This window comes from Schistocerca gregaria, chromosome 7 (assembly GCF_023897955.1).
Source record: "Schistocerca gregaria isolate iqSchGreg1 chromosome 7, iqSchGreg1.2, whole genome shotgun sequence".
Lineage (NCBI taxonomy): Eukaryota > Metazoa > Arthropoda > Insecta > Orthoptera > Acrididae > Schistocerca > Schistocerca gregaria.
In genome coordinates, this window is record NC_064926.1 from 465,354,201 (window position 1) to 465,380,952 (window position 26,752).

The 26,752-nt window shown below is 40.5% G+C and overlaps 1 protein-coding gene across 2 annotated transcripts in view; it reads right to left on the reverse strand.

Annotated features, from left to right (window-relative positions):
- The window catches only part of LOC126282060 (ras GTPase-activating protein 1), a 143,692-nt gene that overhangs the window by 97,616 nt on the left and 19,324 nt on the right, over window positions 1–26,752 (reverse strand). For both annotated transcript variants that reach the window (XM_049981500.1, XM_049981501.1), the window contains exons 4-8: window positions 10,944–11,146; window positions 10,640–10,860; window positions 5,768–5,876; window positions 5,561–5,682; window positions 1,257–1,418 (exon numbers count right to left, since the gene is read on the reverse strand). In XM_049981500.1, coding sequence (XP_049837457.1) covers window positions 1,257–1,418; window positions 5,561–5,682; window positions 5,768–5,876; window positions 10,640–10,860; window positions 10,944–11,146 — 817 coding nt within the window. The remainder of the gene's footprint in view (window positions 1–1,256; window positions 1,419–5,560; window positions 5,683–5,767; window positions 5,877–10,639; window positions 10,861–10,943; window positions 11,147–26,752) is intronic.

Genomic DNA, 26,752 nt, shown 5'->3' on the forward strand with positions numbered 1-26,752 from the left:
CATCACATGAAATGCCGATTTTTCACTGGCATTAATCAAATTTGGAAGGAGATGACATCTTTAAAAACTTCGAAGACTCCCCGGAAACTAACCAAACTAGTTGGCAACTAACCTTTCTTTTCATTACATAAATTTCATGAATGGATGAGTTTTGTGCTGCATTTATACGGTGGGAACATGTAATTCCATGCGTTGCATACAGAGCAGCTGATATCTAGTGGCAGGAAGAGCGAACTAGGGAATCAGCACACTTGCTCATCTACTTGCTATGTGCACAATAAGAAGTGTACTATACCAATGTTTAGCACTTTATCAATAACAAAAGACCAACTCAATTATTATATCTAAATACAGTAGAGCGTCGATTATCCGAACGTCTGTCAACCGAATGACCGCTTAACCGTACTGTGTACTCGCTCGCACCTGTTACTCTCCCACCCTACCGCCCATCATCTCCCTCACTCCCAAACCAAGTTTCCCACAGAAGTCGCCGCACTGGGCCACCGCTGGCGGAACATTGCTTCTAATGGGGCCTTCAAGAGGCGCTGCTGACTGGCCAAGCCGCCAGTCACTGTTTCAACAATCAGCACACTTCTGTCGGCTTGGCATTGGCAGTAGAAGTAGCGGCAGTACCAAAGCGGTTCACAGCAACAGCTGCATCAGCTTAGAGTCGAGGTGTGCCGCTCCGCGTAGTTTGAAGGATTGCGCGTCCCCGAGAAGAGCTTCTCACGGTGCAGTCACCTTCTGTTCCCTGTTACGACCACTTGCGTGCTGCTGCGTGAAGAAGTGAACTTGACAGACAAAATGCTTAAACGTAAACGTGTTGTCCTTTCTATGAGGGACAAGTACGAGATTATTACTATATATCTCTACTGAAGTTGCCTTTGTATGTTACTTTGTAATACTACAAGAGACACATGTTTTTATAAATAAATTTACTGTACAGTACTTCTTTTTGCCAAATAAACATGTACAGTTCGATTATCCGAACAAACCAGTTTTCCGAACACCCATGTCCCCCAATTACTTCGGATAATCGACGCTCTACTGTATAGGTAATAATCAAAATGGACAGATATTATGATATTGTTCTGAACTAAATTATCAATTTTGTCAGTAAAATTGTATTTACTTCAGCAGGAAAGGAAATGCAATATCTCCTACAATTCAATGGTGAAATTAATAATGATTTCTGGACCTCATACTATAAAGCTGTATTTACTTTTGAATAATTTAAGGAAATTTATGAACATTACCTGTGTGGTGTCAGCAGAATTAGAACACAAATAGGTGATTGTAGCCAAACATGGCAGTGCACGTTCAACAAGCTGGAAGCAATGTGGTCGATCAAAAACACTATCATGGACCTGATACAGGTAGGCACAGCTGAGATCAATAAGACCCTTTGGTTTTGTACGCTGTAAAAGCAAAATAATAAGATTTAATGCATGGAAGGACTAATAACAGCAACAATAAAAATTGTAATAATGGCAAAAATAAACATCTGCAGTACTTCACAATTCATATTGTATTCTAACTGACAAAAAATGTGTAAAACATTTAGAGGTGTGAATGGAAACAGCAACCAGCCACCTTTTGTTTTCGGAACCCTAGGACCTCTACAAGTAATCTGCATCTAATTTTGATAACGCAATCTATTTAAGCAAGAGAGCGTAATTTCAACGTACATATAGCAGATTGCTGATGGACACAAAGTTCATATAGCACACAAGAGGCTGATATGACTCGTCATTGATGAAGAAAATTATTCTGATTTAATAATTACAGAAGCACTTTGTGCTGTTATGTCAATATTATGAAAAAGATAGATTGCTGCTCCACCATATAGCAGATACGTCGAGTCGCAGGTGGGCACAACAAAAAGGCTGTCAAACAAGTTAGCTTTCAGGCAAAAAGGCCTTCTTCTGAATTCGACAACATACGCATGCACACTCGTGTAAATGCAACTCACACACACAATCACACTCTTGCCTCGGCAGCCAGGGACAGCGATCATGTGTACGTGGGTTGTGTTTCCATGAGTGTACATTTGTATGTCGTTGAATTCAAAAGAAGGTCTGTCTGGCTGAAAGCTGAATTGTTTGATGGTATTTTTGTTGTGCCTATCTATGACTCATAATCTCCACTATACGTTGAGTAGCAATCTATTCTTTTTATAATATTTACATTAGTCCATTCTGGATTTTCCATTATTTGATTATGCTGTTATGAGTTGCCTTGCTGCATGACAAGGAATCCTGTAAATGGTTCTAGTCCTTCTCCATAGTTTATCAATTACTATTTCCTCAATACAACTGTTTTTGATAATCCTTTACTTTAATTTCCATTCTTATTAGTTCCTCCGGTGGTTAAGGGGATAATGTAATAGATATAGATGAGTAAGGACTGGGAAGAGAGCCATTCCATACTTATATGGATGGCATGATACATTGTCAATAACGATATAAGTGTTGTTTGGTTTCCAGTGCATTTGCAAACAGTGTTTATCATTGAAACAAGAAAATAATGGGACTAGATGTTTAAATAAAACAACAAATGTAATATTTTTGTGCTTACGATTTACAAGTGGGACCAAATTTAAATTTAAATTGACCATTTCTTGTCATTCTCATACACACAAGGAACATACAAAGTTTGAAACTCTCATTTGAGAAGGTATTTTAATGTTACTAAGTCACAGAGCAACCTAAATTTGTAAAACATTAGAGGGAAAACATTCTGTATTTTGGAGACAAGAAGCTCCATACAGCACAAAACCGGAAAACAGTCCCGAAAAAAATCACCAGGTCACCAAAGACTTCTATAATGGTAGAGACAGATCAATGATGTTGTTGTGGTGGTCTTCAGTCCTGAGACTGGTTTGCTGCAGCTCTCCATGCTACTCTATCCTGTGCAAGCTTCTTCATCTCCCAGTACTTACTGCAACCTACATCCTTCTGAATCTGCTTAGTGTATTCATCTCTTGGTCTCCCTCTACGATTTTTACCCTCCACACTGCCCTCCAATGCTAAATGTTTCCACATTGATGTCGGCGCACAGCAGATGCTTGATGGTTTTCCTGTGAGTAGCACACGGACTGCGGATGCTGTCGCCATTTTGCAGAAGGTCAAAACATTTGTACAACATGGTTAGCCAAATTCATTACCTTCTCATGTGTATGAACCCATCCATAATTATTACATCTTTTAATATCGATTATCTGTTGTGGTTGGTGTTCTGCTTTTAGATACGGATCACATGGCTCTGTGGGTAGTGATCCTTTCACTGCTTTGTTCGGAGGTTCTCTCTTTATTACATGCAGGTAATTGGGATGTATTGTGCACAAAAGTGTTGGCCTGTCGACACGTGTTTTAGCCCACCTTGGATGGTGACATTCACCTGGTTGCCTCCTGTCCACAATATGTGCTTCATTGATTCCTTGGCCGATGCTGTTGCTTGCATAGGAGCGTATACATGCGCATTTCGCTGGCCCCTTTCTCAATGCTTATTGTCTGTGGATCATTGACACATATTCTTGTTTTCTGTATGTCATTCATTGTGTTTCCACATCCATAACTGCTACCATCACAGCCTCATCCAAAAGTTTTTCATTGGAATGCTTGTTTACGATGTTACTATCCGGTAATGGTCCCCAATTTTCATTGCAAGAGTTTGTGGCATTTTGTGATTCCCATGGGGTCTGTCACATGCTAGCCCCACCATTCCATCCACAATCTAACAGGGAGGGGAAACACATAGTGTGAACCCTCAAAAGTCAGATGAAAAAGTATGTTAACAACTCTTCATCTGATGCCGTCTTAGATCATACCGTTTCACACCGTTTGGCGAGACACCTCCGGTGTCCTCCACCTGGACATCAACAAGTGCATCCGCCACACCTGTTATGGCTGGGTGTGGCTGTCTGGGCGCACAGTTTCAGATGCCATCCTATATGGATTCCAGTTGTCATCACCAGATGCTGAGGGTGGTGTTTCTGCGACATCTTCACAGAGGACACCTCTCCTCGAGTCACCACGATTCAGCTTTGCCTTCATGTGGATGGCCAGGTGCCCCCTGATGTCACAGCATTGCCTCATCTGAGCCAGTCTACATCGGACACCATGTCATCTGCAGCTGCCGGTTCCCCATTCTTGTGCGGGTGAGGGCATCCACCCTTAGTGGCTGAACCAACAGTTTGTCTATTGCTTCTGACACCATTGCCAGGGATTCCAGCACCTGTTCCTAGCAACTGCTGATATCAGCATCATCAGCACAGCTAGCATCGTCACCAGAGCCGATGCCCGAGTTTGACATGGAAACAGTTACGGCACTGCTGGTGTTGCTGTATGGTTTGACACAGGAAGGAGGAAACAGAATGTGTCTGCACCCAAAGCACTTCAGACTGTATGCTCCCATTGCAGCATGCCACCTTAGCCAGAGTCCAGCAAACTGTGATCTCCCTAAAAGGCCATGCTTGTGGCAGTGCTGTGTCATCCACAGGGGGCGCCTCAGTGTGAGTGTCTGTGTGTGTGTGTGTGTGTGTGTGTGTGTGTGTGTGTGTGTGTGTGTGTGTGTGAGAGAGAGAGAGAGAGAGAGAGAGAGAGAGAGAGAGAGAGAGAGAGAGGCTTTAATGCAAAGTCATTGCTGGCTGAGTGCAAGCTCAGATTGTTAAAGCAAGTCAGCTAAGTTTTCATTTGAACATTCCACACATTTGCCTAAGCATTTAGGGAGCCTAAAATTTTTAAAACTGGATGGCCAGACAAGGAACTGGGCATAAGTGCTGTTGGATGCAAGACTAGTGTCTTAATCACTGAGACATTCCCCTGCTGTATGGAGAAAGTAGGACAAAATTAAATCTTGGTCTATTTCTCTTTATAGTCATTTAGCATTTACTATTTTACAAATTACTTTGTGAAATACAGGTGAGTAAAATACTATTCTTTTGTAGTTATCCCGTACATTAGAAAAACGAAATTTTTTACAAACCGAGTGCCCGACTACTGTGTCAATCACGGTTATTTTCCTTTTTTATGGTTGTATAGGCAACAAAAGAGTGAGTTTGGTCCAGAGTTTCATTGTACTTTTATTTCTAGAAGTGGCAGCAGCAAAGTTTCAGTGACTTCCTAGCATGATGTATGAAATGTAGAATGGACACCATAAAGCAGCTGGCTTACTGATACTGTACCACAGATTTGATTTCTCTCATTTACACACTGTGTGCAGAGTAAAATAAATGTAGAATGTGCCCTTCAGATAAATATGAACTCAGGTATAGTGATTACATGCACATAATATAAAGTGATAACAATTTGATGAAGAAATTCGATTTAAAATCTTAAAAAAAGACATCTGACTACAATCAATAAAAATACTTCAAATAGAAAAAAACCTATTCCAGATTTTCGGAATATGTATGTTATTTGGAATATGTATGTTATTACTTTTGGAAGAGAGAATGAATGTTTAAGAAAGGCTGGAAATGAGGAGAAGGTTACTCACACCCAGTGTCAAGTACTGTTCAACTGTTCTGTTTCCTTGTAATTTACATGAATTCACTCACCTTTGGATTATCATAAAAATATAAATGAGTATCAGTTCCATCAACCAATAACACAAAATACATTGACTTCCATTTCTTGTTTTTCTCACTCTTTTTGTTGAGGTAACCCTGCATTTTAATGCCTGAAAACAAAACACATATTGTGTAACAAAAGAGGTCACTGAAGTTAAAACTACAAAGAGCATTTTTTTACTTCAGTTTCCTTACCTTTATTTTTCTTCACCCCTGATTGTTCCCTGCATTCACGAAGTGTGGCATAAATCTTCTCAGCATGCTGTACTTCTTTTGATTTTATTGTTCCATCTCCATCCATATTCTACACCAGGAAAATTGTATTGTCATAATTTGTAAAATTCACAAAAACAATTTTTTTTTATATAATCTGTAGTACTGTGGGTTCATAACAGGACAATGGCACCACCTGGATGTGGCAACAATTTCAGTCAAACATGTTTATACTCTTATTTAGTGAACAGTTCAATCTGCAATTTGTGGACAAGTGCACTTTGTAAATGACACTTTGGAAGCAAAAGTAAATATTCATTATGTCAGCAGAATTCTATTTTCATTGTAGTGCAGCAAAGGTATCTGATGACAGTACACTATTTGCTACATAGATTTGTTTGTTCAGTGACAGTATTTTTCAGGAAAGTACTTGCAGAAGTTATGCATATTTTCTTAAGAAGGAATTGTTGATTTTTTCAACAAAAACAGTAGTGCAATATAAGTACAAGAAATTATATGTGGTCCACTGTCGAGAACTGTGATGTGTCAAATGGCTCTATGGTTACTTGAAACAGTAATGCAATAGTGAAGGGAGGTGGGCCAGCAGTTCCCCATAAGAATCAGTGGTCTTTGGTAAAAAGTTAAGTCAAGCATTATGATTCATCACCATAAAAAATCATTAAAGAAAATGAAGAATGTACTAAAAATGCAAAAAGGCATCCTAAGTTTGGAATTACATTTAAAGGAACATCAGAAAAAATAAACAGAACCATTATAGAGGCTTAAGACTTGTGAGGTGATGTAATCAAAAGTGTGCCATTCAAGTGAAACGATAGACACATAGGCTATTATAGCAGTGAGTGTATTTGTTGCTCACAGGTTGAAATTTTTGCACGAGGCAGTTTGTTGTGTAACTAGTTATGGTTAATAACAAGGTGTGTTTGGTTTGAGAGGGGGGGAGTCAGCCCAAAATCGATAACCACAGCAGCAATAAACTGTATAGTCATGCAACTGAGACAGGGGAAAAAAAAAAAAAAAAATCTTCCTCAATATTACATAGCTGCAGACCTTCCATTCTGAAGCAGCATACCTCGAATCATCTTAGAGCATTGCCTTGGAAACAACGAAAAAGCCAGCTAAGAACCTTTATTTGCAAATGTTTGTGTAAACCACACCGTCAGGTGGCTTGCGGAGTATGGATGTAGATGTAGAATACAGTGCCATTTTTATCCTGTTATACACAAGGCATTAAAATTTAGCCTGTGTCTTTTTGTCAGCTAAAAATGGAAATGAGTGATTGGTGTCATTGGCTGGGAGGCCCCTTGCGGGGCAGGTCCGGCTGCCTTGGTGCAGGTCTTATTACATTCGACGCCACATTGGGCAACCTGCACGCCAGATGGGGATGAAACGATGATGAACTTCCCTGCAGAGAGAGAGAGAGAGAGAGAGAGAGAGAGAGAGAGAGAGAGAGAGAGAGAGAGAGAATATCCCTTCCAGAGGAGCATCAGTAGCGTCTACTGTCCCCTACAAAGACAGGGGCAGTAGTAGGTTTTCCCGTGGTAGGAGTTTTTTAAATTCCTCTGTAAGCTTTCTGAATCTAACCATTTTCCACTTGGGGGAGGGGTGGAGTAATTCTCTGAGTAGGTTGTCTAGTCTTGGTCATATCCACATAGAATACCATGCAGCAACGTTTATAAACTATATGTGTTTCCACAGGTGGCCCTTGTTGTGGAACAGGAAATATCTGTGACTAATCAGGAATAGGAGGTAGTGGGAAGATTATGGAGCAAAACGTTGGGAACAGGAGTGGCACAGGGATGGGCAAAGACATTTCATGGGCTAGGTGGGTGACAGAATACCACTTTGGGAAGAGTATAGGAAGGATACTCCTCACTTCAGAACTGATGTGCGATAGTCAAGGCCCTGGCAGAGAACGTGATTCAGTTGTTCCACTCCTGTGTATGCTAAGTGGTGATGAGTCCACTACTGTCAGGTTTTGTAACTTCTCAGAAGGTGTACAGCATAGTTGGGTGAGTGGGGAGACAAGCGTGAGAAATTATGTCTCTCAATAAGGCACTATGGTTTGTTTTGGTCTGTGAAGCCCTCAGTAATGCCTTAGGCATATTGGGAGCTGGACTACTTGTTTTGTAGGTCACATCCATGCTTGCGAATGGGTACAAGAAGGTCAGTTGTACATATTGCATGCAGCAGCTTTCACAGCTATTGTTTGTGATTACTAAGTTTTATATGAAGAGGTTTTCTTATGGGGCCAACAATGAATTATAAAGTAACAAAATGAAGCGGCAATTCAAATACTGAAATGGAGATAGCTTACTGGGTCATTGAAGGTTAGCTGAAATGATGGAAGAGAAAGAGTTTGTGGAGGAGAGAGAACAGGTCAGTTTCATATCATGAAAAAGCCGACGATGAAACAGAACTAGGCAAGGTGTTTAAGATTCTGGTTGGGTACAAAGGATTCTTCTATACAGGGTGTTACAAAAAGGTACGGCCAAACTTTCAGGAAACGTTCCTCACACACAAATAAAGAAAAGATGTTATGTGAACATGTGTCCGGAAACGCTTAATTTCCATGATAAAGCTCATTTTAGTTTCGTCAGTATGTAGTGTACTTCCTCGATTCACTGCCAGTTGGCCCAATTGAAGGAAGGTAATGTTGACTTTGGTGCTTGTGTTGACATGCGACTCATTGCTCTACAGTACTAGCATCAAGTACATCGGTACATAGCATCAACAGGTTAGTGTTCATCACGAACATGGTTTTGCAGTCAGTGCAATGTTTACAAATGTGGAGTTGGCAGATGCCCATTTGATGTATGGATTAGCACGGGACAATAGCCATGGCGCGGTACGTTTGTATCGAGACAGATTTCCAGAACGGAAGTGTCCCGACAGGAAGACGTTCGAAGCAATTGATCGGCATCTTAGGGAGCACGGAACATTCCAGCCTATGACTCGTGACTGGGGAAGACCTAGAATGACGAGGACAAATGCAATGGACAAGGCAATTCTTCGTGCAGTTGACGATAACCCTAATGTCAGCATCAGAGAAGTTGCTGCTGTACAAGGTAACGTTGACCAAGTCACTGTATGGAGAGTACTACAGGAGAACCAGTTGTTTCCGGACCATGTACAGCGTGTGCAGCTGACTGGCCTCCACGGGTACACTTCTGCGAATGGTTCATTCAACAATGTGTAAATCCTTATTTCAGTGCAAATGTTCTCTTTACGGATGAGGCTTCATTCCAACGTGATCAAATTGTCAATTTTCACAATCAACATGTGTGGGCTGGCGAGAATCCATACGCAGTTGTGCAATCACGTCAACACAGATTTTCTGTGAACGTTTGGGCTGGCATTGTTGGTGATGTCTTGATTGGGCCCCTTGTTCTTCCACCTACGCTCGATGGAGCAAGTTATCATGATTTCATATGGGATACTGTACCCGTGCTGCTAGAACATGGGCCTTACAAGTACGACACAACATGTGGCTCATGCACGATGGAGCTCCTGCACATTTCAGTCGAAGTGTTTGTACGCTTCTCAACAACAGATTCAGTGACCGATGGATTGGTAGAGGCGGACCAATTCCATGGCCTCCACGCTCTCCTGACCTCAACCCTCTTGACTTTCATTTATGGGGGCATTTGAAAGCTCTTGTCTATGCAACCCCTGTACCAAATGTAGAGACTCTTTGTGCTCGTATTGTGGATGGCTGTGATACAATACACCATTCTCCAGGGCTGCACCAGCGCATCAGGGATTCCATGCGATGGAGGGTGGATGCATGTATCCTCGCTAACTGAGGACAATTTGAACATTTCCTGTAACAAAGTGTTTTGAGTCACGCTGGTACGTTCTGTTGCTGTGTGTTTCCATTCCATGATTAATGTGATTTGTAGAAAAGTAATAAAATGAGCTCTAACATGGAAAGTAAGCGTTTCCGAATACATGTCCACATAACATATTTTCTTTCTCTGAGTGTGGCCGTACCTTTTTGTAACACCCTGTATAGCCCACAAAAGTATTTTTTTTATTTTTTTGATAAGGCACTCAAAGTAGTATTATGGTTAAATTTATAAAAAAAATGGTTCAAATGGCTCTGAGCACTATGGGACTAACTTCTGAGGCCATCAGTCCCCTAGAACTTAGAACTACTTAAGCCTAACTAACCTAAGGGCATCACACACATCCGTGCCCGAGGCAGGATTCAAACCTGCGACCATAGCGGTCGCGCGGTTCCCCACTGTAGCACCTAGAACCACTCGGCTGGCATTAAGGTTATAATTACAATGACTGTCATATACTTAATTTCTGTTCTCACTTTGTTTCCATGTGTCTTCGTCCTCCACCGGACTGTTATATTTCTGTTCCATCTAACCTAATTCCTGTCTTTAGCTCCTTACCTCTTTCTATTATTCCAAACCCTCAATTTTCCCCTGTACTTTTTTAACATTGTTTCTCGCAGTGATAATCTAGCACATTGTTGCCATTTTCTATATGTCTGTCTGCTGTTCAGTCCAACTTCTTTATGGTGAGTTGAAATATATGCTTATACACATACTTACATTCAATACTGGATTATACATCAATTTGTTTCTACTTTAACATTTTATGGAGCAAAAAAAGTGCAGGAAGCCTAGTTTGTTGCTTGTCTAAATTAGCAGGAGCATAAACTAAAATTACAAGAATCTCTGCTTCATTATTCAGGTTTATAATAATGTATAGAGCACAATTTTAAGAACATGTTATTCCATTTTTATGAAAAAAGCCATTAATGTTCATAACACAGTCTTGCTAGGAGATGACATTCTCTTTTAAATTTGTGATACTTACCCTACTCACAGCCAAAACTAATGTGTGGCCTTCCACAATCTGTTCCTTTCTATATCTGTTTATGACAGCATCCAAACATTCAAATGTACGGCCACCCATCAAATATCGAACACCCTTCTTCTCAATACGAAATCTTTGAATCTGATTATTGATGTGAAAGAACAGAGAATAGTCTCCAGGTGAGTTGTCACTTGGTCTAACAAGGAAGCTTCCCGGTCCAGCTATAAAAAACAACCTTCACATTAAAGTGACTAGCAACACACCAACTCATCTAAACATAGATTAAAACTCATATTTTGCATACCTTTAACAAGCATATCAACAGCTTCACTTTTGGTAACATTCGGATGAAACCAACTAAAAACAGTGTTTGGGTCAATATTTTCATCCAAGTCTTCAACCAAATCTCGGAAAATCATTCCCTGTTCGCCAGTCCGATGTGCCGTTACCCACAGCCATCCATCTCCCATGTCATTATGAACAAAAAATATATCACCTTTCTGAAAACTAAATATAAAGTAAACTAATTAAACCCAAAAGTGTGACTATAAAGATACAGTTTTATACTCTATCATATGTACAACAATAAGAACCCAAAATAAACAAAACCATATTGCACTTTCAAAGCCAACAAGTAAACAATATTTTTCACATCCTTAGGGAATAAACCGTGCATAAATAAGTTATTCCAGTATCACTGATAGACTGGGAGTGGTAACTCATAATTCAAAATTAAAAGTGGTGTGTTGTATTTGTGAACATCACATGGTACAAAAATTATTAAAAATAAGCAATTGCGTGTTTCAACCGCTGATAAATGTTTTACTTTTTATCTATTTCATGGAAATGAAATACATCCGTCATTCATTCATTTATAAGTGTTTACAGATCCCTTCAAAAGAAGAGTACATTGGAGAAATGTGGGACAGAAAAGAATTCATTAGTAGCAGAATTAGCTAATATAAATTGCCTCTGTATGCTCATTAACTACCAATTTTATACGAAATTAACCAGAAATATTATATTTCTACACCAAATATCAGCTTAGAAACTTAGATTAAAATCGCTATTTTGAAAACAAAGTAGTTTTCAACCATTTATACACTTAGCTGTCGATTACCTACTCCATCATCAATAGTAATTTACACATTGCATGATGCAAGGATTACTGAAGTGCTTAATGGGATTGGCAATTCCAAACACACAGTTTATAAGTGCGACATTGGGTTATGCTTTTTATTTATAGATATACTTTTTTAGAATAAACAACTTCTTACACACATTAACAGAAACCTTAGACAAAAGCCCAAACTCTCTTTTTTTTCATATTCTGTCTTGTAATTGCATATACCACAGCAAACCTGAAATAGATTTTAGTCATCATTTTTAAATACCATTTAAGAGAATAGGTATTGATGTGCAAGACATAATAATGCTAATGTCCTTTAAGAAAATCATGCATGTATTATTGATAACATTTTCTCTCAGCACATTTGCATTATAAATCCTTCATTGATGTTATTGCTTAACAAGCACTTAACAATTCATCCAATGGAAACACAGGAGACACTTATGATTGGGGAGAAATCAACTTATGGTGTTCCACAACACTCAATCTTAGGTCCATTGGTGTTTCTGAAATATGTAAATGACCTATCTAGTTTAAATGATCTTCTGTCTAGTTTACAACAGGCAAAAATAATTCATTTTCCAGATGACACTAGTATTTTAATCAGTCCAAATAAACATACAGCAACAGATGAAAAGATAAGTAATGCTCTTAAAAATGGTCCCAGTTTCAAAAAAATATATTACAGATTTGCTTATCTAGAAGTAATATACCAATGATAAATGAAAAAATGACGAGGAAACTTCAAAAATTTTAGGTATCCATGTGAATGAGAACTTGCAGTGCCAAAACATCATCTTTGAAGTCTTAAAACCATGTAGTTCAGCTAATTTGCTTTCCAAATTATTACAAATCTTGTGGAGAGACAAATCAGTAAATTAGTGTATTTTGGGTGCTTTCATTCGATAAAGTCATATGGATAATTTTCTGGGATAATTCATCTTGAGGTAAGTTTTCACTGCTCAAAAACATATTGTAAGAACAACATGTGGTGCTCATTCGTGATCATCTTGTAGACATCCGTTTCAGATGTTAGGTAAATAAAATAGAAAGAAACTTCTACATGGGAAAAATATATTAAAAACAAAGATTTCAAGACTTACCAAGCGGGAAAGCGCCGGCAGATAGGCACATGAACAAAACACACAAACACACACATAGAATTACTAGCTTTCGCAACCGATGGTTGCTTCTTCAGGAAGGAGAGGGAAAGACGAAAGGATGTGGGTTTTAAGGGAGAGGGTAAGGAGTCATTCCAATCCGTGTGTGTGTGTGTGTGTGTGTGTGTGTGTGTGTGTGTGTGTGTGTGTGTGTGTTTGCGAAAGCTAGTAATTCTGTGTGTGTGTTTGTGTGTTTTGTTCATGTGCCTATCTGCCGGCACTTTCCCGCTTGGTAAGTCTTGAAATCTTTGTTTTTAATATATCAGATGTTAGGTAGTTTGATAATAGCTTCACACTATAGCTCACAAGGAACAATGATGTGCACAATTACAGAGCAAGAAGAAAAAAATGGCATTAATTATTCCATAGCATGGTTGTGTTTAGCACAAAATGAGGTGCACGATGCATCCAATGAAATTTTTGATCACTTATCCAATGTCTGATGGATGGTAAAGTTAAATTTTAATCATATGGGATCATATTCTGGGTAACTTGTCAAACTGAGCAGCAGTTTTTAGACTACGAAAGCGTGTAACAAGACTCATTTGTAGTGTAAATTCAAGAACATCTTGCAGAAATCTGTTTGAGGAACTAGGTAGTCTAACCACTGCTTCTCAGTACATTTCTTCCTTGATGAAATTTGATTCAAATAATAAGCTCTATTTCCAATCAGTAGCTCAATAGTTAGTATCAATACTGTGAATAAGAACCATCTACATAAAGAGCTAAAATCATTTATGTTGGTCCAAAAAAGGGCACAATATTCAGGAACACACATTTTCAATAAATTGCCAACAACCATTAAAAACTTGGTTTCAGAATAAAGTACAGTTTAAACAGAGTTTGAAAGAATTTCTGATAGGCAACCGCAGCTCTATAGATGAATATCTTAAGAGGGACTGTTAGAACAGCTTAGGTAAAAATGTCAGTTAGATTTCAGTTTTACCAGCCCTTTGTCACAACAGTCAAAATTAGGAATCAATTTTTGTATGATAAATTTAACCTGATGTGTAGAAATGATTAATTCACATTTATTTAACAGACTCATTCCATATTGTCAGATTAATCATGCAAATGACCCCTGGAACATAAAACTAACTAACTAGTTTTTCTTGAGAAGGTTATCGTGCAAGGCAAAATATCATTCCCACCAGCAGGTCAGCAACACAAAGTGAAAAATACAAAGCTAACTTTCATTTGATTTTTTCAAATCACATTGTCAGTGAGCTGATTCCATTTTAAAATGTTACCCATGTAAACACTAAGTATTGTGCATCAAGTCTCATTTAGTAGTTGACCCATGATATTTACTTCTGTCATAGACGTCTGCTACTGACATTTATTTGAAATTGAGTAATTTTGTTTTTTGTAAGATAGGTAGCTGAGCAATCTCCACAAATGATGAAATTTAGTGGCCTTCTGACTATAGTGTATACATGAAGGGTAGTAACTGTATTTGGCCTTCACACATATGCAAGGCAGTTAGCAAAGCGCACAATAAATACTCGCAAACTTTTAGAAAATGGAATTTAAAAAAATGATGAAATGCTCTTATCTTTCTCAAATTCAAGTACTCTATGAGAAAATAATTGCAGAGAGTAAGATTAAGAATTAATGTTCTGTTTATGATGAGATGATCAGAGATGAAGCAAAATATAAGATGTGATGGAAACAGGCTGTGTCCTTTTTGGTGGAATCACCTTGTCATTTGCCTTAAGCTATTTACAAAAATAATTACAGATGAGAAACAGAACAACAGTGTAATTTGTGAGGTAGACAGATAGTAACAATTCTTTCATTTGGAAATATGTTAATGTAATTTCAGCTATCAGAGAAAACTTCAAACAGTGTAGTTAAAATATTTAAATAACCATTTGCAAACTTTCTCACACTTGCTGCAAAACATGATCGAAGTCTGTGTAAAATGGATTAAAAGGAACATTACCACTGACCTATACACTTTTTCCACCCAACACAATACATTTCAGGAATTTATTCCTATTGTCAATTATTATTGGTTCCGCTCCGCCATGGATAGTTCCGCTCCACCATGGATATACTTCAGTCTCAGCCGAAGACATTGTATTTACACTGATGTAGATCCCATACAAGACATGATAATGGAAAGAAATTACTACAAAATGTGCTTTCTGGTGATAACGATCACTGATTCTGCTCTCCCGAGTCACTTACAAATATTCAAAATGAACAATGCCCTTCTTCCATCCATACGGGAAACTTAGGAAAGCATAAAAAAAACATCACAAAAAGCGTAAGACATTGAGTCACAGATAGGCACAAAAAAAAAGACTGCTATACATTATTTACACTTTCAGCCAAAAGGCCTTTTTCTGAAGAAACACACACACACACACACACACACACACACACACACACACACACACACACACACCTGACTGGAGAGGCAATCTGTTGGTGGTGGAGGTGAGGAAGAGGCTGGATCAGGAGGCAGAGGGATAGCAGGGTAGGGATGTGGGAAGGTGTAGTACTTCTTGGAGTAAGCAGGGATGTGGTTGGGGCTGCTAGGTGCTATTGGCAGCTTTGTGGAGGGATAGAGGAGAAAAAGACTAGTGGGTGCAGTGGTTGAAAAGAAAGCTGTGTAGTGTTGGAGTGAGAGCACGGGAGGTGATAGGTAAGTGAAGGACAGAGACTTGCAAAGGATGAGAGCAGAGGAGTTAAGGGAACACATGATATACTGCAGGAAGAATTCCCACCAGTGCAATTCAAAAAAGCATGTGTTGGTAGGAAAGATCTAGAAGGTGAAGGCTCTGAAGCAGTCACTGAAGGGAAGTGCGTTGTGTTGGATAGGGATTTATGCAGACAGCTTATTAGTTGACATGCCCACATAGAAAGAAGCACGTGCAGTTTACTTTGTATGTTTCCTTTGATGGAATAGGAGATGTCCTTGATTGAACTGAGCACGTGGTGCTGGTGGTGGTTGTGGTAGTGGTACAAGGATGTATAGGATATGTCTTACATGTGGGTCTATTAAAGGGACATGGGATATGATTCAAGCGGTTGGGAACTGGGGTGGAGTAAGGATGGACAAGGATACATACTCCATCACTGCTCCAAAGTCCTTGCCTCATATACCTACAATATACTTAGATACATACTCCCACCACCACCTACTATTCCAGTCTGGTCCCAGGTACCTTCTATTCCATCAAAGGCAGTGCTACCTATGAAAGCTGTCATGTGATCTACAAACTAAGATTCAACTGCTGTGCTGCTTTCTACATAGGCAGGACAACTAACGAGCTGGCTTCAGCACGATGGCCACCAACAAACTGGCCAAGAGAAAGCTGGACCACCGAGTTGCTGAACACACTGCTCGCTGCAATGTGCTTCACTTCAAACCACTATTTCACAGCCTGTGCCACCTAATAAGACCACCTTTAATGAACTGCAAAGGTGGAAACTCTCCCTGCAATATATGCTACATTCCTGGAAACCACTTGGCCTCAACCATTACTAGTCCTTACCTACCCATCTATCCTCTTCCCTAACCCCATTCCAGCACTACACAGCTGGCTATTTCACAAACTTACCCACTAGTCTTCTAGTTTTTCTGCTCCCCTACACCTTCCCTCCCTAAACCACCTGACAGCTACCAGTTCTATCCTGTTCCCACTACAGCCCTGCATGCTTCCACAAGCACAATACCTTCCCCCACCTTACTCTGCTACCCTTCTCCCTCACCACCCCAGCCTCTTCCCTACCCCCACCATCCACAGATTGTTTCTCCCATCAGGTGCAGTTGCTATATGCAGTACAGTGTCAGCAGTCAGAGACAGTGGTCATATATGTGCGAGTTGTGCTCGTGTGAATGTGTATGTGATTGTAATTTCTAAATCAGAGGAAAGCCTATACACCCAAAAGTGTAAATGTATAGCAGTCTTTTAGTTATGCCCGTCTTCGGCTCAATGTCTCCTCTATATGCTAAGTAGCAATCTATCCTTTTCAATAATATTGTCAACATTAGAATTTATGTGACAATTTAAAATTTTATTAGTTCTGTATTTTAATAAGGATTGCTTTCATGTTTTTGTTGTGTTTTTAACTGGTACAGGCATAGTGATGGATGTTTCACCACCAGGACCAGCCAGGCGTCAGGCTCTGCCTTGGCTGCTGGTGCCCTCGTGGCAGTCACCATGTTAACGACCTAACTTGTGAAATTTTATTGCAAATGCCACACTTTCTCAGGTCTTATCTTTGTGTACTGTATCATGCATGTCACACACTGAAGGACGTTTCTGTTGCTACTGCTAGTTTATGTATTTGCATTCAAGTGTAAACATTCCAATTGTCTTTGCAAATGCTTAAACAGAATCTACAGTTATTAATTCCACAAATAAATTTCACAGTTAATTTCTGAAATATAAACACTGTCAATGTTTTTAGCATTTCAGCAAAATCTCTGATGGCAATAAAGGTCAAAAACAACGAAGTATAACTTCACATAGCAGCATAATTTTTATGGCCACACATTTTGAACTTTATCTCTAATGCTGCTCCTTTTAAGAAGGTTCTTAAGAACTGAATTTGTGGTTTTCTTTTCTGTAGTTTGTTAACTGTTCTGCATTTCATGAACTTTGCAGATTGTTGTTCTGCCCTGTTTTGCTGTGTACAATTACCTGCCTTGTTTATTATTGCTTAAAATGTCCTATTTTAATTAGGAAGCATGTATGACCAACATACTTTGCCTTATTTGCTTTTTATTTACTGAGGCTTGGAAATGGTTCAGTAAAATCAAGAAGTAATAATTAAAAGAGTGGACACTGATGATGCAAGCACTTAACATTTGTCCATGGCACTCTACACTTGAATCACCATCAGCTTGGTTAACTGTCCTGTTATTTACATGAAGCCCTACACAAATAAGTTATAAGAAGCTAATGTCATTCGTTATTTTTTCTAGTTGGGCATTGCTGTTACAGATCCATAAGCATACAGAATTTCATTAGCAAAATCTAATTTAAAATGGTGATTCATCAAATAATTTTGTCTAAAGTCAACACAGTCCTTGTCACATGCAATTTACATTACTACAGTATATCACAAAGAATTTTTTTTATAATTTATTGCACAGTCCGCATAAAATAGTACTAAGTGCATACAATATTCTATTCCCTAACAATACATTATAACATCTGGATGAACTAGTCCAATCTGAAGACTTGGCAAATTGTAGTATCAGTATATGTCTCACGATTAAAATAACATGTCTTGGCACAGCTTCTCTAGCTGTACAACTTCTGTGTGGGATTATTTGTGGCCGCCTTTTTCTTTCAGTCAGTTCTGAAAAGGTCAATTCTGTGGTTATTCTTGTCAAAACCCTCAAGAATAATACGAAAAAAGTCCCTTTTTCTGAATTACTTTTTTGCATAATGCATTATCTTTGACATCTCTGGTCACACTACGTAAGATTTTTAACAACATGTATTGTGTACTACTGTAGTTTTTTCAAAAAAGGCTCTGAGCATTATGGGACTTAACATCTGAGGTCATCAGTCCCCTAGAACTTAGAACTACTTAAACCTAACTAACCTAAGGACATCACACTCATCCATGCCCGAGGCAGGATTGGAACCTGCGACCGTAGCTGTCATGCGGTTCCAGACTGAAGCGCCTAGAACCGCCCGGCCAGCTGTTGTGTGCTCCTTTTACTAGAAAAAGAGCAATATGTCAGAAGATAGTGTGAATATTGTATGCTGTTACAAGTTTCTGTGCTCCACCCACCAGTCTTCTATAGGTGAATGGGTGCCTTTTCCTTCTTTTACAAACTGTTCTGTCCAGGGATTTCCTGTTCACTACATTATACTCATTAAATCTCTATATACTAATTTAAGCATAGAGTTTAGGTATTTTTTGTGTTGTTAACACTTTACTTCCATTTTACATGTTGTGCGATTATGGTGCGAATGTCGTCCACGAGGCAGCGTTGCTCACGTAGCGAAGGAGTCTCAAGTTAGCAGTAGCATGAGGAAGGTGGCGAGTGGAGCCCTGCACTAGGAGCAATCAATGAATGTATCAGAAAAGGACTTGGCTGTATCCAGAGAGAAAGTGTGGCCTTCTTGTTGTTGAGAGCCATTGTTTGGGAAGCTATAATTTGGAAAGGAGCCCCCTTCCGCATGGAAGTGCACTTTTGTTGCAACATAATGGTGTTGCCCGAAGGAGACTGGCAGTTAAAGCAACAGTTGAAAGTCTGTGCAGCCATCACTATACTGTCACTGCACCCTGGTTGCATTGACACATGAGTACTGGATAATAACACATGGAGCTGAGTAACTTTCTTATTGTGTACTTGCCCATCTATGTGTTGTAGTTGCTTGTCTTGCTAACTCTTATTCTACTTCGGCCTTGTGTGTGGTGGGAGAGAGATAGAGGAGAGAGAGATAGAAAGGGGGGGGAGGGAGGAGAGATAGAAAGGGGGGGGAGGGACACTCAGAACGCGTGTTGGGGTAGGAGAGATAGAAAGGGGGGGAGGAGGGGGAGGAGAGATAGAAAGGGGGGGGAGGGAGGAGAGATAGAAAGGGGGGGGAGGGAGGAGAGATAGAAAGGGGGGGGAGGGAGGAGAGATAGAAAGGGGGGGGAGGGAGGAGAGATAGAAAGGGGGGGGAGGAGGAGAGATAGAAAGGGGGGGGTAGGGAGGAGAGATAGAAAGGGGGGGAGGGAGGAGAGATAGAAAGGGGGGGGGAGGGAGGAGAGATAGAAAGGGGGGGGGAGGGAGGAGAGATAGAAAGGGGGGGGAGGAGAGGAGAGATAGAAAGGGGGGAGAGAGGAGAGATAGAAAGGGGGGGAAGAGAGGAGAGATAGAAAGGGGGGAAGAGAGGAGAGATAGAAAGGGGGGAAGAGAGGAGAGATAGAAAGGGGGGAAGAGAGGAGAGATAGAAAGGGGGGAAGAGAGGAGAGATAGAAAGGGGGGAAGAGAGGAGAGATAGAAAGGGGGGAAGAGAGGAGAGATAGAGAAGGGGGAAGAGAGGAGAGATAGAAAGGGGGAAGAGAGGAGAGATAGAAAGGGGGGAAGAGAGGAGAGATAGAAAGGGGTGGAAGAGAGGAGAGATAGAAAGGGGGGAAGAGAGGAGAGATAGAAAGGGGGAAGAGAGGAGAGATAGAAAGGGGGGGGAAGAGAGGAGAGATAGAAAGGGGGGAGAGAGGAGAGATAGAAAGGGGGGAAGAGAGAGAGAGATAGAAAGGGGGGAAGAGAGATAGAGATAGAAAGGGGGGAAGAGAGATAGAGATAGAAAGGGGGGAAGAGAGATAGAGATAGAAAGGGGGGAAGAGAGATAGAGATAGAAAGGGGGGAAGAGAGATAGAGATAGAAAGGGGGGAAGAGAGATAGAGATAGGGGGGGGAGAGATAGGGGGGGGAGAGATAGGGGGGGAGAGATAGGGGGGGGAGAGATAGGGGGGGGGAGAGATAGGGGGGGGAGAGATAGGGGGGGGAGAGATAGGGGGGGGAGAGATAGGGGGGGGAGAGATAGGGGGGGGAGAGATAGGGGGGGGAGAGATAGGGGGGGGAGAGATAGGGGGGGGAGAGATAGGGGGGGAGAGATAGGGGGGGGAGAGATAGGGGGGGGAGAGATAGGGGGGGGAGAGATAGGGGGGGGAGAGATAGGGGGGGGAGAGATAGGGGGGGAGAGATAGGGGGGGGAGATAGGGGGGGGAGAGATAGGGGGGGGAGAGATAGGGGGGGGAGAGATAGGGGGGGGAGAGATAGGGGGGGGAGAGATAGGGGGGGGAGAGATAGGGGGGGGAGAGATAGGGGGGGGAGAGATAGGGGGGGAGAGATAGGGGGGGAGAGATAGGGGGGGAGAGATAGGGGGGAGAGATAGGGGGAGAGATAGGGGGAGAGATAGGGGGAGAGATAGGGGGAGAGATAGGGGGAGAGATAGGGGGAGAGATAGGGGGAGAGATAGGGGGAGAGATAGGGGGAGAGATAGGGGGAGAGATAGGGGGGAGAGAGGGGGAGATGGGAGAGGAGGGGGGTGAGATGGGAGAGAGGGGGGAGTGAGATGGGAGAGAGGGGGGAGTGAGATGGGAGAGAGGGGGGAGTGAGATGGGAGAGAGGGGGGGAGTGAGATGGGAGAGAGGGGGGGGAGTGAGATGGAGAGAGGGGGGGGGGAGTGGAGATGGGGAGAGATGGGGAGGGGAGTGAGATGGGAGAGAGGGGGGAGTGAGATGGGAGAGAGGGGGGAGTGAGATGGGAGAGAGGGGGGAGTGAGATGGGAGAGAGGGGGGAGTGAGATGGGAGAGAGGGGGGAGAGGGGGGAGAGGGGGGGAGGGGGGGGAGAGTTTTTCGCGCAAGACTGATGTGTGAAATAAAATAAGCTTACAAGGTAACAGCTCTGAAAACCTACTGAGGTACTAGCAGGTGCAGATTTGTTCTCGAGTTAAGTAATTACCTTCTGTAATTTGAAGCACAAGAAACTGGTGTGTACAAAACTTGCAATAAAGGGCTTCCTCTGTAATTTATTGTGTATTTCAAGAGCTTTTGTTAAACTGGATTCTCTGAATTGCTGTCAGTTTTGTTATAAATTTGTTTAAAGGTTATTATATGAAATTTGAAATTTTATCCCAAATAGTTATCAATCTTGAGCAGAAACTTAATTCGTTATAATCGCTTTCTAATAATTGTTGAGTAATAATTGTTGGTAATAAAATTGTTTTAAAGGATGTCTGAACTCATGTTAGCCCAGCACCTTACCACTCCTTAATAGCTCCTACTGTATCACATGTAAAATGAGTACGAGCAGTCATTAGCGAGCTTCCGTGTGCCTCAGACTGATGAAGCCTCAATCCCTCCTAAAGACATCCTTAGCAGATGGGGACTAAATAGATCCCAGAAACCACGGTATAATGGCCAGGAGAATCAGTAATTTTTATCTATCTGGGCATGAAAGTTAGCATTTTATGATATGATAAAGTTATTATGAATGACCCCAAATGATTGCATTGTATGATTACACATGATACATTATTACTCAGACCTTTAAACTTACAGGACTGTAAACAAATTTAAGTGTGCTCTCTTTATGCAAACACCGTATATGAAATAATATGTACATGGATGGCTGAAATACTATGTAGCATGGGAAGGACTACCACAATAAAAACACACATAGTTTCCACACTATACCGATGAGCCAAAACATGACCACCTGTTTATTACCATGTTGGTCAACTGTGCTACTGATTCTGCTTGGTATGTATTAGAAAAGTCCTTGACAGGATTCTAGAAGTCTGTGGCACCAGATATCTACGCACAGGTCAAGAAATTCCCGCAAATTACTGGATGGTGGTTTGTAAACATGCAGATGGCACCTGATCCATGTTCCAGTGAGTACAGATTAGGCACCTTTGCTGATAAAGACATCCTTGACTTCACAATAATGACCCTCAAACCACTGTAGCATGATTATGACATTGCAACATGGAAAGTTATCTTGCTATAAGAAGTCATCACCATAGGGGAGACTTCAAGCATACAGCAATGTAGGTGGCCCGCAATGTTATGTAGTTCACTGCTGTCACAATGCCTTAGATTGCCACCACAGATCCCTTGGAAGCCCCACAGCATAATTCTGCCCTTATCAGCCTACATCTGTGGTGCGGTGCATGTTTCGTGCAGCCATTCACCCGTATGACGGTGTATAAGGACCCAACCACTGACCAGGTGTAACAAGAAATGTTTTTCATTTGACAGGCAACACATTTGAATTGATCGACAGTGAAAACTTAGTGATGCTGTGTCTGCTGCAGTCATAACTGATAATTCATTGGGTCAACGCAAGAACACGTAGGGGTCATGTTATGTGGAGCTCCACATTAAACAATGGTCTTCAAATGATGTGCTGTGAAACACTTGTGCCTGCACCACCAATGTACTCTGTCATCAGATCTGCTACAAATTGCTGCCCATCCTGGATTACACAGCTGCGGATACTTCGACTGCTACGTTTTGTGACGAGATGTGGACGTCCAATGCCATACAGCCTACCTGAGATTAGATTAGTTTTTCGTTCCATAGATCCGTGTGGAGGAGATCCTCATGGATGTGGAACACATCTTTTTTTTAAAGCTGAAATAACAATACTAATAGTATGAATATATAAAACATAAAATACATAATTTGTTTCTATAAAAAAAAGTCGTCAGTGGAGTAGAAGGAGTTGGCCACTAGTATGTCTTTCAGGCTCCTTTTAAACTGATCTTTATTTGTAACAATTTTTTATGTTTGCTGGCAAATTATTGAAGATGAGTGTTCCTGAGTAGTGGACCCCTTTTTGAACTAAAGTAAGTGTTTTTAAGTCCTTGTGCAGATAATTTCTGTTCCTGGTATTGTATGTATGAATTGAGCTGTTTGTTGGAAAAAGATATATTAATTAGGACAAATTTCATTAAGGAATAAATAGGCCTATACTGAGAGGCAGTAGTTAGTACACCCAATTCTTTGAAGAGGTTTCTACAGGATGTCCGTGAATTTACTCCACAAATAGTACATGTTACACGCTTTTGGACTGAGAACTTTTGTTTGACTTGAAGAGTTACCCCAAAATATTATGACATTATGGAATGAAAGTAGGCAAAGTATGCAAGCTTTTTCATTTTTATGTCTCCTATGTCTGCTATGTTGGGAAGGGAGTGAGAAAGGGTTGTAGCCTCTCCCCGATGTTATTCAATCGGTATATTGAGCAAGCAGTGAAGGAAACAAAAGAAAAATTTGGAGTAGGTATTAAAATCCATGGAGAAGAAATAAAAACTTTGAAGTTTGCTGATGACATTGTAATTCTGTCAGAGACAGCAAAGGACCTGGAAGAGCAGTTGAACGGAATGGACCGTGTCTTGAAAGGAGGGTATAAGATGAACATCAACAAAAGCAAAACAAGGATAATGGAACGTAGTTGAATTAAGTCGGGTGATGCTGAGGGAATTAGATTAGGAAATGAGACACTTAAAGTGGTAGAGGAGTTTTGCTATTTGGGGAGCAAAATAACTGATGATGGTCGAAGTAGAGAGGATATAAAATGTAGACTGGCAATGGCAAGGAAAGCGTTTCTGAAGAAGAGAACTTTGTTAACACCGAGTATAGATTTAAGTGTCAGGAAGACATTTCTGAAAGTATTTGTATGGAGTGTAGCCATGTATGGAAGTGAAACATGGACGATAAATAGTTTGGACAAGAAGAGAATAGAAGCTTTCGAAATGTGGTGCTACAGAAGAATGCTGAAGATTATATGGGTAGATCACATAACAAATGAGGTGTTGAATAGGATTGGGGAGAAGAGAAGTTTGTGGCACAACTTGACTAGAAGAAGGGATCGGTTGGTAGGACATGTTTTGAGGCATCAAGGGATCACCAATTTAGTATTGGAGGGCAGTGTGGAGGGTAAAAATCGTAGAGGGAGACAAAGAGATAAATACACCAAGCAGATTCAGAAGGATGTAGGTTGCAGTAGATACTGGGAGATGAAGAAGCTTGCAGAGGATAGAATAGCATGGAGAGCTGCATCAAACCAGTCTCAGGACTGAAGACCACAAGAACAACAATAAATTCAGTTCGGAGGAGCACAACACAGAACTGCAGAAACCCCTTATCAAATCTGTATTTGCAATTCAAGTGTTAGCAGACATGTTGTTGTTGGTCTTCTTCTCCATGGATTTTAATACCTACTCCAAATTTTTCTTTTGTTTCCTTCACCCTGCTTGCTCAATAAACAGATTGAATAACATCGGGGAGAGGCCTCAACCCTGTCTCACTCCTTTCCCAACCACTGCTTCCCTTTCATGCCCGTCAACTCTTGTAAGTGCCATTTGGTTTCTATACAAATTGTAAATAGCCTTTCACTCCCTATATTTTACCCCTGCCACCTTCAGAATTTTAAAGAGAGTATTCCAGTCAACATTGTCAAAAGCTTTCTCTAAGTCTACAAATGCTAGAAACGTAGGCTTGCTTTTCCTTAGTCTAGCTTCCAAGATAAGCTGTAGGGTCAGTATTGCCTCATGTGTTCCAATATTTCTACGGAATCCAAACTGATCTTCCCCGAGGTCAGCTTCTACCAGTTTTTCCATTCGTCTGTAGAGAATACGCGTTAGTATTTTGCATCCATGACTTATTAAACTGATTGATTGGTAATTTTCACTTCAGTCAACACCTGCTTTCTTTGGGATTGGAATTATTATATTCTTCTTTAAGTCTGAGGGTGTTTCGCCTGTCTCATACATCTTGCTCACCAGATGGTAGAGTTTTGTCAGGACTGGCTCTCCCAAGGCCGTCAGTAGTTCTAGTGGAATGTTGTCTACTCCCAGGGCCTTGTTTCGACTCAGGTCTTTCAGTGTTCTGTCGAACTCTTCGCGCAGTATCATATCTCCAATTTCATCTTCATCTACATCCTCTTCCATTTCCATAATATTTATTATCAAGTTATAATCCCAGGAATTTAGGACTGACTGTCAACCTCTTCTATCTGCTCTTCTTCATACTTCATGCATATGCTGGGTGGAAAACTCTTACAGGTTCTGAATTGCATATAGTGAGTCTTTTCAAAGTTTAATGTCAGTAAGTTGGCTTTAAACCAATTAATATCCATGAAAATATCAGTAGTAGATCTTTCTAGTACTACACTCAACATACTATTTATTGCAATACTTGTGTCATCTGCAAACTAAACGAACTCTGCTTCTGGTGGTGTAACTGATAGACCATTAATGTACACAAGAAAAGCAATAGCCCTAAGATGGATCCTTGTGGGACACCACATGTAATTTATTCCCATTCTGATGGTGACTGATGACTTAATTTACTAATCCCTTGCACTGACACCCTTTGTTTCCTGTTAGCGAGGTATGACTTTAACCATTTCGCAGCACTGCCCGTGATACCACAGAATTCTAATTTACTTAAAAGGATGTTGTGGTTCACACAATCGAATTCCTTTGACAAATCGCAGAAAATACCTGCTGCCCGTAACTTGTTATTTAATGAATTAAGTACATTTTCACTGTTGGTGTAAATAGTCTTCCCGATATCAGAACCCTTCAGACATCCAAACTGTGTGCTTGATAATATGTTATTTGTGGTCAGATGGTTGAGAAGCTGCCTGTACATTACTTTTTCTAAAATTTTCGAGAATGCTGGCAAAAGTGAAATCTGTCTGTAGTTTGATGGTATCTCTTTATCCCCTTTCTTGAATAGAGGCTTAACATCTGCATATTTTAGCCAGTCAAGAAATGCCCCAGTTGTAATTGACTGGTTACACAAGTAACTTACAACTGTACTAAACTCACAAGAACATGCCTTAATTAACTTTGTTGATATTTCATCGCAACCACTAGAATGCTATGTTTTTAAAGATTTTATTATGGAAGTTATTTCTTTTAGTGAAGTGAGTGACATTCATGTAACTGAAGCTATTTGTAAAGGCTAGTTTCAATATAGAAGGGCATTATTTACTGATCCTGACAATCCCGTTCTATCAGTAATGGATATAATGTACTTGTTAAATAGATTTGCCACACTACACCCATCGGTTACTAATGGGTCATTTACCCATAGTGCTATTTGCTCCTGCTCCTTTCTGGTTCTACCAGTCTCCTCCTTCACTATATCCCATATCGTTTCTATTTTGTTCCCTGACATTGCCATCTTTTTCTCGTAGTGCATTTGTTTGGATGCCTGAATTACTTTTTTAAATATTTTACAGTATTCCTTGTATTTAGCTAAATCATCAGCATTGGAGCTACTCTTGGTCGACAGATAAATTTTCCTTTTTGTCTTACAGGAAATCTTTATTCCTTGTGT